We start from the raw sequence: 14,320 nt of genomic DNA on the forward strand, positions 1-14,320 counted from the left end.
TATATATTTGTACATGCATATATGTATGTATATGTAGTATGAGGATATTGAGAAAGAGAGAGGGAAGGGTTAAAATGTCTCAAAAGCTTTGAAAATTAGTAATTCAGCATTAAACTGACTTCTTTCATCTTTGACCAAAAAAGCAAAAAATTTATTTAAAAAAAAGAACCTCGCAGACTAATTTTGACTCAACAAAGGCCAATTTTAGGAGGTTAAGCGCATGAAAATTTTTGAAAACTGAAACTTCCCAACTCAGCAGCTTTTTTTGATGAGGGAATTGAAGTGCATCGTAATCTGAAAACAATGTAGAGACATTTGGGTTCCTTAGTAAATTATAAGGGAGAAGAGGGAATTAGAAAACGTTCCAGAACTAAAAAATCAGTAACTCGACGTCCATTTTTGAATCATTTTTCATCTCAAAAAGGACTGTGCGATGCACCTAAAATGTTGAAAAAACTGGGAGTATTCAAATTTCTTGCCCTAGCCTATTTAATGTGGCTCAAAACTCAAATCAAAGTACTTATCAATATTTCAATTCATAAATTAATTTTAAAATTTTTAATTTGACGGATAAATTTTGGGGGTCAAAGATTCACGTTTAGTTTTAGAGGTACAGGAAACAATGCTTACAAGGGAGGTATCTTGAACCGGACGAAGCTAAATCAAACGAGCGTACAAAAGTACATCAAAAGCTAAAATTTCAAATGGGTACTAAAGTGCATTTGAAAAATTTTTGAAAATTAAATTGGAACCAAAACTGGGGGAAAATAATCAATTTTACCCAGAAATCACGTATTTAGTGTACGCTAGATGGATCAGAAACGGTTTCGAAACGTTTCCAACAGTTCTGGAACCTCCAGCGGATTTTTGAAAGTTGAAATTTCGGCCCAATGTAAAAGGGAAATCTAAAATTCACTTCTACCCTAATTCTAACCTGCTGGGTTGATTAGATCTGCGGGGCTTGAACTCGATTTTCCTAACAAAAAAAAAGTAACTTTAATAGTAACCAAAACAAAAAAAAGACAAACACGAGCAAAATATTTTAATGTAGAAAAAAATCATGAAAAAAAATAATATTTATGTAGATACCTACGAGTAAATATTACAAATTGAATGTTCTGTTTTCAATTTTAAAATGTTGAACTACATACCTATTTTGAAACTGTTGATGGCAAAAAAGTAGGTTTTTTCATGTACATAATTTCTGGCAAAAAAAAAAAACAATTTATGCATTGCAAAAATAAAACAAAACTGGCGATTTTAACAGAAGGAATGATTTTCTGACAATTTTTGTCAAAATATCAAGATTTGAATTTTTTTGCAAAAAACTACGTATTTTTTTAGAAATTTTGATAAAAAGCGAGAATTTTTTACAATTTTGAGCAAAAAGCAGGACTTTTTGAGAATTATTGTCAAAAAAGTGATACTTTTTGGCAATGTCTAGCAAATACCCAATCAAATCATCGGGCTAATTTTTGAGAAGAAAAAATATTGAACAAAAATTTTACAATTTTAGCAAAAATCAGCAATCTTTGGTACCTAATTCTTGGCAAAGAAATTGAATTTTTTCACCATTTTTTTTTTTTTCGAAAAGTAGGACTTTTTTTGTATAAATGTTTGACAATTTTATATTGTAAAAAATAGATGTAAAGTTTCCTCGTCGAGGAAAGTTTCAAACCATGGATATGTTTTTCTGCTCAAGTTAGCATAATGTTCAAGATTCCAAATTTTGAAAAAATTTGATAAAATATTAGAAACTAATTTTTGAAAGTTTGATATATGTAGGTACCTACATATAATTTTAAAAATTCGTTAATTTTCCTCCCAAGTTCGACATCAATGAGGTTTTTCTTTCAAGTTTTTAAGTCTACCTTAATGTCAGAAAGCCGACACTTTTTTTCTTCAATATTTTCAGAAGTTAACCTCACTTTAATTGAACGATTTTTTTTCCACGTCAGAAAGTCAAAATATATTTTTCCCCCTCTTTATAAAAGTCAGCGTCTCTAAAATCTCATTTTTTATAAATCAGGCATAATGTCAAAAAGTCGATTAAATTTTTTCTTAAAGCTTTCAAAAATTAACGTGCGTAAGTCAGCGTTTTTTTTTGGTGGCAAGAATATTTGTACTTTTTTGCAACCTTTGTTGAAAATGCAAAACTTTTTATGGCCAATTTGTCGGTTAAAAAATGAGATTTTTGGCAAAAGATGAATACCTACTTCTAGTTTTTTTGCGAAAAAAATGACAACTTTTAGCAAGAAAGAAGACTACATGAAAATTTTGACCATTTCAAAAATAGAAAAACTTGAGGGGGCGCTGAGGATCAGGAGATTTTTTTAAACGAAAAATTCATTACTCACGAAGGAATAATCAACATAACAATTTTTTTGGTTTGTAGTTCATGTTTGATATCTTAAGTCAATAGATGGTATCTAGTTTTTAGTCATTTTTGAGCCAACTAGCGTTTTCGAGATTTATCAGTTTTGGAAAAATCGCCATAAGAAAAAGTAGAAATTGAATTCAGGGGTCATAAAATATAATTACCCATCTTTATGAATTATGACCTCTCGATCGATATAAAAACACAAAGTTTCATCGGTTGAAATTATGTACTAGATACACATTTCACATTATCCAGTGATTAGCTTCCAAAACTGGAAAATATCGATTTGGAAGATCGAAGATGGGATTGATCAAATTTCCAGAGTTTTGCCTCTAGTTAATGAAATTTTGATTTTTTTTAAAATGGAAAATGAGCTTTTGAAGTTTCTAAAATCCACTAAAACTTAAAAAATTAAAATCAGCTCCTGAAATTTAGCTATACGATGTACTTATGGATACTCTCGCGATTTTTTACGGCCCAATCCAAAAAAATTTCTGCTCGTGTGGACTGTAGATAAGTAGGTAAGTACCTCTTTTGTTAGCTATTTCCGGAGAAAAATGAAAAATTTGAAAAATTTTCCATGATTTGCCAAAAATTAATAAATTGATTCGGACATGTGAAAATTTGATTACGAGTACCTATATTTTGGAACATGCTCGTCAAAAATTCAACTTATCTTGAAATTGAAGTTGACTGAAAACTCGAAATGATACCCTTATTGTCAGCAAAATATATCAAAACATGAAATACATAGTTTCAACTTCCATGCGCATTTCAATTTGTATGTACGTTACACCGCACATGAGTTTCTTTATTTGTAAACTCAAGACCAGTAGAATAAGAAAGTATATTTTTAAAATACAAAAAAAGCTACTGGCCTGACTTCAAGGTCGAAACTAATTAAATCCGACGTGCAAAAAAAAAAAGAAGACAAGGGTGAATTTTCGCAACGCAACATCGTAGAATCGATTACAAACCACTAACTAGATAAATATTTGCCCTTCCTCGCATATAGTATAGATGTCAATCTGAGAATGAAATATCTTTTCTCTGTTGCTTTTACCTTTCGCAGTAAGACTGGTCAACAAAAGCAATCTCAACTGATACACCAAAAGAAAAACATTACCAGAAGTACACAATGCTGCTAAGATACCTTTCAAAAATACATATAAAGACAAGACAATTTACTCGTAGCAGCGTATGACTGTGTATGTCTCAATCAATAGTCAACCAACTTCAACTCGCGTATTTGTATCCATTACCGCGTACATGTTTCATTATTATACTATCACGACGACATTGGTAGATTAGAAGTATGTACAAGTGCATCAAACCGTCAACTTGACCAAAAAATTTAATTAAAACGCAGTTCATACGACATCAGCTGTAGAGACAAAACGAACATACATCTTACGTCAAATTCAATGAGGAAACGTCATCGCAATAAGCAGAAAAAAAATTCGAGAAATTTCATTCATTTCTCACACTTGCATCTCATCAATGAATCTAACGCAATATTGTATGTACTTACTATTCGGTTGACGGAAATGAGCATTTTTTACTACACAAAACCGTGCCATTGGCTCGAGGAAAAAATTCCAAACAATCTCGCAAACGCAAATTTACCGCCCGAAATACCAAAACAAAAACAAACATAATCAGCCAACCAGTTCGAACCGGTTCGTTGATGGGGTCAAATATTTTGCAAAAACCAGCCCATGATTATCCGGCGGTACTCGCGAACCGCCCTTTAATTTTTTCCGTTTGAAAATTACACCCGGCTTGGTTGATAATTAGGCGTTTATTGGCGTCTTCCAGAGAATCATTAACAAGCCTGTTTTCTTAATTGTAGTTTAATTGAAAAAAATTCAATTGTATTAACTCGGTTCGATGAGAAATTTACAATTTTTCCATTCTCGAAGCACTCCGCAGTTCGCATATAATGACACGATGAAAAACGTTTTTCTAATATCAATGATGAGGTTATACTCGTACCCACATTTCCGATTAAGGGCATTTATGCGATAGTATGTAGCATAATACTTCGGTAATGCTGTAATTTTTCAATTTGTCAAGATGGTAAAAAATGTCTTTGTTGGCGTTGTATTTTCTTTAATTAAATTTTACAAAAATCAGGTCAAAATGATGTGCCAAATGTAGGTAATCTCGAACAAGGTGGTTTTCACGTCGTGACATACGAGTAGATAAAAAGCCAATAAAATGTATCGATTTCTATGTACGTGTCTAATAAAACGTCGTGTCGAGAGATTTGGGAATTTTTGGAAAATTGAGCAAGTCGTCGACCACTTTGTAGAATAATCTTCAAAAAACATGTCGAATTTTTGTGATCAAAAATTGATTTACAATTCGTCCCAATTCGTTGCTTACAAGTTGGATTTGAATTTTTAACAGAGGGACTCTTTGGTCACTCAATCGTTGATTTTGATTTTTTTTACGACATAAAAGGCAGGTTCTTTTAAAAAAAATCCAACCGAATGAAAAATTGAAGGTCCTGCGGAGACTTTAATTTTCTAAAATTGTTCAAATTCCAAAACGTGAACAAATTGATGAAAAAATTGAAATAGCAGTCATCGTATCCCGAAAAAATGCATTTTCGATCATAATTACCTAGAGCCTAATTATATTTTACGAGTCAATTTTGATCATAGGTAATGTGTGGATGCTGAAAGGTATTTGTTGGAACCCTCATAATCACATTCGATGAAACGATTAGAAAAAAAAATAAAACGATTTTTAATTTTTCTAATATTGCGATAAGTAGGTCCTAATATACCCTGTATTCTGAGTTTATACTTAGGTATCAGTGTAGACATGAGTTTTAGCTCAGCAGGTTCGATTCATATGGAAACGACACCAAAATTATGAAATATCTGAACTTTCAATATAGTGAAAATTGAAGTGGGGGCAGAGGCATTGGGGGATGTGGATAGAGGTAGTATAAAATTGGACTTCATATTCGTGTTCGGGGTGTTCGAGTCATACGAAAATAACACCAACATTATGAAAATAGCTCAACTTTTAATATAGTGAAAATTGAAGTGGGGGCAGAGGCATTGGAGGGGATAAGGACAAGGGTAGCATAAAACTGGACTTCATATTCGTGTTCGGGGTGTTCGAGTCGTATGAAAATGACACCAACATTATGAAGATAGCTCAACTTTTAATAAGTAGGTATAGTAAAAATTGAGGCGGGGGCAGAGGCTTTGAAGGGGTGCGGATGAAAGTAATATAAAATTGGACGTCATATTCGTATTCGGGGGGTTCGATTCACATGGAAACAACACCTCGTTTACGAAAAACAATAATTTACACCAGAATCCATTTTTACCCCCTCTGTATAAGTTTTTTCAATTTTTGACCACGACCCACCACAAATTTTTTTTTGAAAAAAATATGTTTTTTAGGGTATAAAAACACACTTAAAAATGCTATTTCGATTTTTGTGCCGAATCATACCTAGTCATCGCTAAAACAGGTAAACAAAGCTAAAAAAACTCCATTTTAAGGCGAAAATATGGGGAGGAGGGTGAAAATTTTTGTGGGGGTATCTCTTATGAATGTTAACAACATGCTAAAAAATTTGAAAAATCGGTTAACATGGGGTTGATAAAAACATTATTGTAATTTCAGAAAAAAAGGGGGGGTTCTCAAAAACGGGGGGGGGGTCTGAAAATTTCCTTACGGAAGGTGCTCGGGTACCCACCTTCCATGCAAATATCAACCCTGAAGCTCTCGGTGGCAAATACACCATACTTATCCACTATAACCTTTAGACGAATTACATAATAATATTATGTAAAAAATTACATTTTTGAAATATATAGACGCAGTCATCACTGGAGAAAGTTATCAAAAGTGCTACTGAAAAACTAAAAATGCATATTTCCACATAACTAGATTAAAAACTGCTTCTGGCTGTTGGAGAGACCTAAATTGTTTAAATAAAATAAATAAATAAATAAAATTTTACCTCTCTCGGAGGGGTTTGGAGTGATAAAAATCTGAAAATTTTGTCGTAGAGGTTTTGAACCATAACGACCAAGTTTCGCTAGTTTCGCTGGTTAATTTCGAAATCCCAGCCGGAGCCCAATTCGCTCTCTTTTTTCGAGTCATTGAAACTGATAATAATGACCGATAAATTTGGCACCACTGTAGTACAAAATATTCTCTCAGTTTCAAAAATTCTATCCTCCAGTCTTTTGGCACAGGTAGTAATTAATACCTAATAATCTACATAGAAGAAAGAAAATTTTTAAATCACGAATTTACTCAAAAGCAGGTAAGGCGATTTGCAAATTTTTAACCGCTCAATTAAACCCCAATAGAGGTCTTGAACTTTGCCTGCAATGGCCCAGGTCGATGAAGAATCTAGAATAAGTACTACATATCTTTTGAAACTGGACCATTTTTTTCTAAATCAATTTGGGTGGGGCTAGAGAAAAAAAACCACGATTTTTTTGAAAATGTCCCCTTTTTGAGAACCCGTATCTACCTTTCAAAGGCACCTACACAGCCGAAAAATCAAAATGAAGGTCTCCGCTGCAATTGGTCAGAATCCTCCGACATTTCATTTTTCGTGATTCTCCAAAAGAAAGAAAAAGAATCCTTCGAACTAACGTCCATCATCAGTTCAAAAATCGTCAACAAAAAATGTTCTTCATATTTTGGGAGTACTCTACAAACCACAAGGGAATTTATAGAATTTCTGCACCTAAAATGAATTCGTCAAATTTTCAAGGCTACCTACCTACCTATGTTACATACGATTTGTTTAAAAATTTCAAGGTGCCCAACAAAACACCTAGACAAAAAAATCATTACTTTTTATGACCTATTTTTCACATTTTTACCGCATGAAAATACCCCCCACCCCACCCAAAAAAATGAATAAATGAATAATACTCAACTTGAAACATATGAGGACATTTTTTTTAATTTGTGGGCAAGTAGGTATGTAGGTATGTATTACAGTTTTTTCATGTTTTGAGCAAAATTCTTTTTCATGATCTTTCATGACTTTCACGACCACCTACCAAAATTATGACTTTCATGACCGTTAGACAACCTGAATTTGAATCAGTATTTTTCCCTTTATTAAAAAAATAAACATTTTGACCTCCACCTCAGTAGGAAGGTACGGTAAGTATATCACTTAAATGAAATCACAGGTTAAAGCGACGGAAAATTTTTCCATTCTAAAACTCTGAGTTGAAAAAATTTTCAAGTTGAAGCTCTTGTTTTATGAGTAAATATCTCGAGTATAAGCTGAGCACTAACATAAGGATCTTATCGATTTTAATGCATTTGTAGGGAGAGGTACCTACCTACTTGAATTTATCGCAATTTTTGTTAAATATCTGCGCTTTATCTTCATCTAACATAACATATCAATTAAAAGACTGCAATCAATCTGTGTGTATGTGTGTTTTTTTTTCATTCAATAATTTCACAAATATTTGGTCCGCAGAAAGCATGATATTTCACTCACTTTCAAAGCATAGAAGTACCATCGATTTTAAAATTTTAATCAAGTCATTTTTCTCAACGCTACTAATCAACTTCAATATTCTCTATTTACAATGCAAACTAAAAAAAAAGGAAAAGAAAAAAAACTCTCATTTTAAGTGATGCAAAGATGCAATTCAACTTCTAAACATTTTTGATCTTATTTGTTTGAAACATGTTTGGAGAATTTCTTTTTGTCCAGCAAAATTATTCATCTGAATCACAGAGTGTGACCCTATTCACAGATTTCTAAACTAACTAGCGGAACTTGCTCTTTTATGTAGTTTACTCCCCCCCCCCCCATGATACAACTTTTTGTACCTTAAATTACATGAAATTGTAATTTTAAGTTGGAATTTCATAAATCTTTGGCAGTTCCTTATTTAATTTTTCAAACTTGCTGGAAGGAATTTTCCAAATGCGAGGTGGGAGGATTGGAGTATTTCCATTGTCAGTTACATCGTACATAATCAGTTTGTTCAATGACTTCCCGGACACTTTGTATACATATTTTTACTACTACTACCTACCCACTTATGTATATTATGTACAAGTAGTACATATGTATATTAACGTAGGTAACGCTCTAGTGAACATTGTAGAATCAGCGCCTGCAAAAATAGTACCTACGTACAGGTATACGCGATACAAACTAATTCAGCTGCGTTTGACAAGTTGGATACTTGTTTTTCTGAAGGCAGGAAAAACACTAGAAATATAGTTTCTATTATATTATCAAAGACGCTGATGTAATAGGTAGAAACAAACAAAATTCCAAATCGGTGAGCGTGATTAGACATATGCGTCAATATTCTCAGAAAAATGGCAAGTTTTTGAGGAATAGACACATACACGGCACGGCATACACGGTACATCATTTTACAGATGTGTGATTTCTACGCCTCGAAAGAACCATCTGAAGATGTCAAAATTTCAATATTTTGAAAACTTCGTCTCAAGTGGAGAGCATAAAAAAGGTTATTGGGAAAGTTTTTTAATTTGAAAATTTCCAGAACCAAAGATGAAAAAAAAATTGTACGAGAAAATTTCAATCAATACATGTTAATTGCCTTTAATACCAGTGTATGGATTTATGTTCCGCCAAATAAGCTCCTTTTTGGTAAATTTCTCTCTTTAATCTTTTATAAATGGCATTTTTCAGAAAGTTCTGAAGAAATGAATACAATACGAGAGAAAACTCTCACTGAAAATGAATTTATGAGGATGTAAATAAGCTTTCGTTACCTGTACCCGTATAATTTCGTTTTTTGATAATACCTACTGTCTTCAGTTTGTTAGCTGAGATAGGTAGGTTTCGTAGAAGCTGAAGCGACAATTTTTATAGATAAGCCAAAAGGCTCGACCATAGACCCCGACCCGTACCCAAACAATCGAACATCCTTATCACCAAACTTCCCAATCTGTACTTCGAATTTTTAATGAAATTAACTCGATTTATGAAAAGAAATGTGAAAAATGCCGCTTTTATGTGCGACCTGTGGAGTTGAATTTAATCAAAAATCAAGTCTGAATCGCCATACGCGAAAATTTCACGATTCGGCCCCAGCAATTGTTAAGAAAAATGTTACTATTTGGTCATGTTGTATGTGCCAATACGAAGACTCGCCTAAAAATCTTCGAAATCATTATGTAACTCAACACAATGTACAATTGGAAGAGGAAACTTTATATTTTGAAGGGGAAAATTCGTTCAATGTAAGTGTTTATTCATGGTGTTGCGATTTCCAACTTTTCAAGTTCATTTGTTGTAGATACACGTCTTGCTGTTGAGCAAAATAATAAACAAAAAAAAGTATCTACCCAATAAATTAATTCATATTTTGTGTTTTTGTTGCCTTGCTTCAATATACTTATTACAGGATTGGAAATGTAAGATGGAAAAAGCGACTGTTTGCAAGTTTCTACTGATGTGCGGAGAAAAAAATGGGATAAAACGTTATCACTGTCACAGATCCGGAAATTTCAAAAGCGAAGGCCACAATAAACGACACTTGAAAACTCAGGGCTCAAAAAAAATTGGCAGTTATTGCCCAGCACAGATTGTAAAGTATAAACATGAAGAAAATCCCAACTTACCCATAAAAGTTGAATTTCTGAGCACACACATCGGACACGAAAATGATCTTTGCCACGTTACCTTATCTCCAAATACTAAGCAAATGGTCGCAGCAAAACTACTTCAAAAAGTTCCAGCAGAGGCAATAATTGATGATGTGAGAGATTCTGTCGTTTCTGATAATTTTGAAAGAGTTCATTTACTGACAAATACGGACATCTATAATATCGCTAAAGAATTCGGTATCACTTCTGAGTACCAAAAAGATAGCAACGACGGTGTTAGCGTCGCTAAATTTGTTACCGAAATGGAAAAATCAAATGGTCGTTCCTCTATACTATATTATAAAGCCCAAGATACGATTGATGATGCATATCCGGCGTTGAAAAAAGAAGATTTTGTATTAATATTAATGAATCAGCCACAACGAGAAATGCTGTTACATTACGGAAACGATGTCGTATCAGTCGATGGAACTCACGGCATGTCGTACGATTTTCAATTGTATACCTTACTTGTGCTTGATGAATTACGAGAGGGGTTTCCATGCGCATTCATGATTAGTAATAGAGAAGATACCGCTGTGATGACTATTTACTTCTCTATAATTCAACAAAATTGTGGACAAATTACTCCAAAAGTGTTTATGTCAGATATGGCCGAACAATTTGCCAATGCCTGGAACGCTGTAATGGGAAGACCTAAATATGAACTTTATTGCACCTGGCACGTCGATAATGCTTGGCAAAAAAATTTGAGTAAGATTAAGATCGTCAACGATGAAGATGATACAAGAGACTTTGCTTATAAGTTATTACGAACATTGTTGGAAGAATTAGATCAAAATAAATTTCACTCTTTATTGGGAGAAGCAGTAAACACGTTAATCAACGATGAAAAAACAGCAGACTTCGGCCAGTATTTCAAATCAAATTATGCTGATAATTTTGAAAAATGGGCTTACTGTTATAGACGCTATGCCGGGGTAAACACCAATAATCATTTGGAACGGATGCATGGTACTGTGAAGTACATCTTTCTGAAGGGAAGAAAAGCTGGACGACTGGATAAAGCCTTATTTTATCTGATGAAATTCATCAAAACCAAGTTATTCAACCAAGTTATCGTCGAAAACAAAGGCAAAGTTTCATATAAATTACGTTGCTTACGGAAACGACATAAAACTTCTACAGAAATGCAGCAGAATCTTGTAACTGAAACGACATCCCAGGATGGAGAGAAAATCTACGTTGTTGCATCATCTTCAGGAACATCAAATTACGAAGTCACAAAGATTCCTAACCCTGTTCATAAGTCCTGTAAACTTCTTTGCAATTACTGTTTCAACACTTGCATTCATCAATACGTGTGTACGTGCATAGACAACGTTATTAAACACAATATGTGTAAACATATTCATCATGTAATTCAAAATCAGCAGCTAGACAAAAATTGCTCGGATTTGTGTGTCACCAATGATGTAAATTCTATGGAAGTTGATGATTCGCGATCTACTAATGAGCCAGCTGTCGTTGAAAGTATCCAGAACCGTATGAATGAAGCTATTCTTTCAGAAGTGAAAGTAACTGAAGATTTGTCAGCAGCTGACGAGTACTATGCCAAAGGACGGTCATTTTGTAAAGATTACAGTTCCTGTAAGTTTTTTGTTGGAGAAATGAAAAAAATTGCTTTGAAAATGGAGTGTAATTTTAAAGCGTTTTCACCTACGAAGTGCGCAAAAAGAAAGGAGGAACTGAGAGCGGCGCGTAAAGATTTGAAGCCAAGTAGAGGTTTGAAACTGACACCTCAGAAACGCCTATACTCAACTAAGAAAAAATCAAAACGTTCATCGAAAAATAAACACCAAGCACCATCCTCCGATGCAAAAGACATCATCTGTAATTCTTTAATACTACCTCCCGAACCTAAGGTGACCAATGTAGCGAACAGCAGTGAAAGCATTCCAAAGAATGTGAAATTGAAGCCAAAAAAACCGAGAAAATCGGTAAAAAATTGTGATTTTGAAACTATAACGGTGCTCTTTAGTGATAAAAATGTTCCGTAAACTTATCAAACTTATCGTTATATTGTTTTACCTTTTACATTTTGTAACTTACTTCGTCATATTTACATGTTGAATAGTCTTGTTTTATTAGTATTAGGTACCTTTTCGATTTTTCTTCGTTTTTTCTATTTTTTTAAAAGATATATTGATTGAATTTAATAAAATTACTCAAATTCATCTCATTTATTGCTAGCGATTTAATCAACTACGTAAATTTTACAAGTCCAGAAATGTGATAAGAACGGCTGATTTGTTTGGGTACGGGTCGGGGTCTATGGTCGAGCAGCCAAAAGTGCTAGAAATTTAGCGAGAGCGACGTGGAAGAATAATAATTCTAGACGTAACGTAACATGAATTTCAAAATATTGTTTTGGAATAATGTACCTACCTACTTGGAAATCTCTTGATAATAAAAGATTCGTTAAGAAAACTAAGTTTATATGTACGTAGAATGAGTCATCATCTGAAATGGGTTCTGCAAGTATTTTTTATCATCATGTTTTACTGATTTTGGTTGGTATTATACATATAATACGTATTTTTGATAGAGTTTGAATTAGGGAGAGGCTTCTTACACTTTTTCACAGAGCCGCCATCCGGTGATGTAATAATCAAGATTGGATTGGTGGTGGTGGCTATCAGCTAATCAGCTATCCAACTCTTTTATGTTTAAAAAAAAAAAAAATCGTTATTAATTTCAGTCTAAAATATACCATGGTACTTGCATCTTTTTCTTTTCGATATTTCATGACAGGTTATAGATGCCCGATGAACCGAAAATCGTATTCGACGATCTCTTTTTTCTCGAAGTATGGGATTTTGCTCTCATTTCAAAGGATGATTTCGATTCGTTCAGCCCTACTCCAAGTATGTATGTAATTTGTACCTAATTTTCATGCTACATCCCCATAAACACAAATGAACAACTTCTCAAAAACGTCTAAGAATATCACCCAAATCGTCATTAATAATAATACCTAATTAGTTCGCGTCCTATAATACGTATAAGACGCACGTACCATAATTAAACAAAATGGAATCGCGCCGTCTGTCATCGTCCATTCCTAATAACACTCATCTGGTTTCTAATACGTATGTCTTTTAAAAATAATAATATTGTTACACTACTATCGTCTTCATAGTAACCGGATACAAGCAGTTATATTCGGTTTTCTGACAATTTTGCATCGCTAGACGACCATCGTGTTTGGAAAAAGCAACTCATTCAAACGCCGAACCTATCAATGCATTGTAAATGAAGATCGATCACCGAAGAATGAAGGTATACGTCATTATGTGCCCCAGCTATCGTCATCGATTTCCAAATAAGTACCTAGGCGTACGTATACCTCTACGTTACTTAATTGCTGCTCAATTTTAGGCAATTGATTAATCAACCTCTCTCCTCTTTGTAGTATACCAACGCCGCCGACAAAAAAGTAACGAGGCTGTCAGTGAACTTGAACTTGCCCTTAGAACGTACGAGTATATTTTCCTAGATGGCCGAATTAATTTATAAAATAATGCCGTAAATAGACCCAGCCTGTTTTAAAAAACTCTTCAAACGTACCTTCGATACGTAAAACAAAACAAAACAATACAAACGTGGAAAAAATTATCCGATCAAATAACGTATGTACATGTATATCGTGACTTACGAAGAACACCTTAATTTCTTCAGAAAACAATGTGTCTAATAAATAAGACACCATAATTATGCTAAAACAGGACAGGACATAAGCAGCTGTCTTTTTGCAGAAGATTTTTTTCAAATGTTTCAATTTGGAGGGAGATGAGGGTTCAAATTTATTCAAGCTACAAATTATTTGGGGTAAAAATGTTTTCATTTTCAAACGGAACAAGAAAACATCAAAAAACAAAAGCAAAATTCTGAAAGAAAATAATATCTAGTTATTTAAGTGAAAAATTGCAAAATTTGACTGAAGAAATGAAAAAAAAGCAAAACTGGCAATTTTGGTAAAAACAAGACTTTTTAGTCAGTTAAGAAAAAGTTGATACATTACCTACTTTTGAATTTTTAATTTTGGCAAAAAATTAAAGACTCTAAAAATGTTATCAAGAAATTGGAGTTCTGACAATTTTAATAAGAAATCTGGACTTCCTTTCGCAATTTCAGCAAAACATGAACTTTTTGACAATTCTGGCGAAAAAACAAAACATTTAAAGCAATTTTGGCAAAAATCAGATTCTTCCAAAAAATATGATAAATTTCAAAATTTTTGGATCATCAAATTTTCCAAAATAAAATTAA

At 33.3% G+C, this 14,320-nt stretch overlaps 1 protein-coding gene across 1 annotated transcript; it reads left to right on the top strand.

The window, feature by feature from the left end:
• The first annotated feature begins 9,801 nt into the window (after positions 1 to 9,801).
• LOC135845174 (uncharacterized) lies at positions 9,802 to 12,048 on the top strand. Its single transcript, XM_065363639.1, has one exon. The coding sequence runs from the start codon at positions 9,802 to 9,804 to the stop codon at positions 12,046 to 12,048; it is 2,247 nt and encodes a 748-aa protein (XP_065219711.1).
• Positions 12,049 to 14,320: the final 2,272 nt, after the last annotated feature.

This window comes from Planococcus citri, chromosome 4, assembly GCF_950023065.1.
Source record: "Planococcus citri chromosome 4, ihPlaCitr1.1, whole genome shotgun sequence".
Lineage (NCBI taxonomy): Eukaryota > Metazoa > Arthropoda > Insecta > Hemiptera > Pseudococcidae > Planococcus > Planococcus citri.